Raw genomic sequence first — 3,817 nt, 5'->3', positions numbered from 1 at the left:
AATGGAAATCATTCTTCACTTCCTCCACCTCCTCCAATTATTCTCCCTGACCCACATGTTCGTCGACTTGAAAAGTTCAAGATCACTCAAGCCCTATTGGCAAGCAAACATGAAGATGGAAAGTCTGTATGTGCTCCCGTCTTGGACATAAACTTGCATATTGACAGGCTAGGAATGTTGGGAGTCGTGTTCCCAAGGAATCTGGCTGTTGACTTGGTTCTTCATTCACTTCCTAAGTCATATAGTGAGTTTGTTAATGACTACTATGTGACAGACCACTACGTGACCCTTATCGATCTTACTTATTTGCTTATTGCTGCTGAATCAGCAATGATTTGGCGCACTGGTAAAGAAAACTTGATTGGCAGATCTACTTCCCAAATTTCCATGGACATTGACAATGGCGACATTGGAAGTCCAGAAAAGCTTTCTCTTCCCAATTGAAATACATTGGCCAAGTTTATACAGTTTGACCAAATGGTAAAGAGAAAGGCTAAGGGGTCGTTTGTTTACCTCTTAATTGCAAAATTAAGAGGCAATGTCTTAAAATTTCAGATTCAGAGTGTTTGTTTGCGTATTATATTTTTCCTCTTAAACTTAAAAATACCTCTTATTTTTTTAGATGTTAAACCAAGTCTGAAAAATAAAAGAAACAAGCCTTCGTTCTATTTGACCTAAATCGACCGCCTCCTTTCTTTCCTTCCCACAGCGTCTGCTGCCATCACAACTTCTCCCCTCTAGTTCCGACGCCTGCGACTGCTCCCACCGACGACGCCAGCGACGCCGCACACCGACGACGCCAGCGACGCCGCCAACCTCCGCCGCCGCAAGGTCTTCCAGCTCCAATCTTTCTTCCGCCGACTGCAGTAGGTTCTGTTTCTTCCTTCTGTTTCTTCCTTTTTTGCCCTCGAATTCATTGGTCTTGTTTGTTCCTTCTTTCCCTTCAAAATTGAAAATCAAAAATCGAATTTATTATGCTATAATTTTCTGATTTGTTAAATCAAAATTAATAGTTGATGTTTTGCTAGATTTTGATGTTATATGCTCAATTATGATGTTATATGCTCGATAGTGATGTTATATGTTCCAATCTGAATGTGTTCAATGGATATGATCAAATATTGATGCTGAATTTTGATGTTATGTTTGATTCAATGTTGATGATGAATGTTGATGCTGAATTTTGATGTTATATGCTGAATTTTGATGTTAGATGCTGAATTTTGGTGTTATTTTGATGTTATGTCTAATGTTTTCATGAGTATTATGCTGAAATTTTGTTGCTGAATTCTTACTTCTCTTTGATGTTCATGAAATATCCATTACTTTTGCTATTGTGCATTTGTTTTGTTGAAGGAGTTGTTGATAATGTGCCTTTATATTGCTTAAATTGTTGTTGAAAATGTGTATTTGCAATGCTTAACTTGTTGCTAAAACATACATTTTTTTGTTGAATTGATCAAAGAAATGGGAGAAAAGAAGGATAGGATTAGTTGGAAGGTTAAAGGTGTAGAGAAAACGTTTCTAGAAGCTTGTTTACGTGAAGTTACAGTTAATGGACGGGAAGGGAGTAGTTTGAAAGCACTATCTTGGAGGAATGTTGCTGAAACATTAAAAATTGAACATAACTTTATTGCCGACCAAAAACAAATGAAGAACCGCTATGACTACCTAAAGTCAAAGTTTGGTGCTTTTTTGAAGTTAGAAAACAAAACCGGCAATGTGTACAATTCAACAACCAACACCTTCAATCTTTCCAAAGAAGAATGGGAACTAGAATCGAAGGTATTTTGTTTAGTTATAAAAAATATATTATCATTTTTAAATAATAAAATATTTGTTCCAAACAGTCAAACAAACATGTGGATTCTTTGAGACGCACGACACTACCGTACCCCGACCTTTGCACACAGTTGTTTGAAGGCGCGACTGCGACATGCATTCATAGTTGGGGGCCAACTTCTACCTTTCCCCGTCCTACTCAAGAGTCAAGCCAGTATAGTTTGCATGACTTTAATAACATTGATTGCACTCAACAAGAAACTGTAGGTCTCAGTGACGAGTCATCCGCTCAATAAAAAAAAACAAAATACTACATATATGGCAAAGAGTCAAAATAAAAGTAAAGATAAGGGTAGAGATAAGGGTAAAGATGCATCCAATTCAAGATTGCTTGAAATCGGGGAAGATATTGCCACACTTGCTAAAATATTTGTGGAAAAGCATTCTTCTTCAAATTTGGATGCGTGTATGGAAAAATTGGAGAAGTTAGGATGGGGAATATTTGATCCAAGATACACTACTGTTGTTGCTCTTTTTGGTGAAGGTGCAGATAAGAGGCACGTGTGGTTAACCATTGATCCAAGTATTTGTGAGAATTGGGTCAAGACTGTTGGAGCACATTATGGAATGTTTCGCTAAGTAGATTTTTTGAATGTTTTGATGGTTTTTTTCGATAACTAGATGTTTGGTTTGAACTAGATGGTTTTTTTGGATTACTTGATGTTTGGTTTGAACTAGATGGTTTTTTTTGGATTACTTGACATGAATGACTTGATGTTTTGGATTACTTGATGTTTTGGATTAATAGATTTTTATATGATATGAATGACTTGATGTTTTGGATGAATTTTTATGTTATATGTTGTTAATATAATTGTTATGTATTTTCAAAATAATAGATTGCTTATAGATTCGAATGAAGAAATTGCATTTTTCATGTTACTATGTTGCTATTGGTTGAATCTAGCATCCAATAGAATTAGAAGGGCAATTGATAATGATTCGGAAATGAGCGGTCATCAACATACACAATAATTGTTACATGGAACTTCTACACAATGTCATGAGTTGATGCGTCTTTCACGTGAAGCATATGTACTTTTATGCAATCATTTTAGAGGAAACAATTGGTTGCAAAGTAGTAGGCATATAAGCGTTGAAGAAAATATGGCTATGTTCTTGACAACTATAGCACATAATAAACGGTTCAGGATTATCGAACGAAGGTTTCAACACTCCACAAAAACAGTTCATAGATGCTTTCATGAGGTGCTAAATGTTTGCAAAAGAAGTTATAGTGCCAACGAGTTCTAATGCAACCGTGAATTCCTCAGAGAGGCATCGTAAGCTAAAAGAAATCTTTCCTGGAGCAATAGGTGCGTTAGATGGAACTCTTGTACATGTAGTCGTGCCTACTGATCAACAAACTCGCTATAGGGGAAGAGGAAAAGGTGAATTCTTTCAAAATGTTTTAGGAATTTGTGATTTTGATATGATATTCACATTCATATGGGCCGGTTGGGAGGGTATAACACATGATTCACGAGTTTTGAAAGAAGTTGCATGTAACCCGACTTCAAGCTTTCCGTTCCCTCCTACAGGTTTTTAATTCTTTTTAAATTTATTCTAAAATACAATTTTAAATTTCTATATATAATACTTCCTTCACTCATGTGTATAGATAAATATTACCTTTGCGATGCTGCATACACCAACACTTGTGGATTTATGACTCCTTACCGCAACACAAGGTATTGGTTAGCCGATTATCGACGGCGACGTGCGTTAACTAAGGAAGAAAAATTCAATCATGCACATGCGCAACTCAGAAATGTCATTGAACGTGCTTACGGTGTTTTGAAGGCGAGATTCCCAATCCTAAAGCGAATGGATCCTTTTCCTTTTTCAGTGCAAAGAGATATAGTCGTTGCTTGTTTTGCAGTCCACAATTTCATAAGGAAATGTGATATTCATGATGAGTTATTTATGGCGTTCGAGGAGAACAATGCTCAAGCACAAGGGGGAGAGAATGATG

General features: G+C 36.5%; 1 protein-coding gene across 1 annotated transcript; it reads left to right on the top strand.

The window, feature by feature from the left end:
- Window positions 1–1,467: 1,467 nt before the first annotated feature.
- Window positions 1,468–2,078, top strand: LOC145112311 (uncharacterized). Its single transcript, XM_079048486.1, has 2 exons — window positions 1,468–1,785; window positions 1,851–2,078. Exons 1-2 carry the CDS (start codon window positions 1,468–1,470, stop codon window positions 2,076–2,078), a joined length of 546 nt encoding a protein of 181 aa, XP_078904612.1.
- Window positions 2,079–3,817: the final 1,739 nt, after the last annotated feature.

Source organism: Lactuca virosa, chromosome 5 (assembly GCF_052849685.1).
Source record: "Lactuca virosa cultivar CGN04683 chromosome 5, Lactuca_virosa_CGN04683_v6, whole genome shotgun sequence".
Lineage (NCBI taxonomy): Eukaryota > Viridiplantae > Streptophyta > Magnoliopsida > Asterales > Asteraceae > Lactuca > Lactuca virosa.
Note: the sequence above shows the minus strand (reverse complement) of the source record. Positions and strands in the feature narration are given on the sequence as shown.

Excerpts from the sequence above, each read along its gene's own strand:
- LOC145112311 (XM_079048486.1), top strand. The coding sequence starts at position 1,468 with ATGGGAGAAAAGAAGGATAGGATTAGTTGGAAGGTTAAAGGTGTAGAG. Across the intron at positions 1,786-1,850 it reads AATGGGAACTAGAATCGAAG|TCAAACAAACATGTGGATTC; the intron begins GTATTTTGTTTA and ends TGTTCCAAACAG.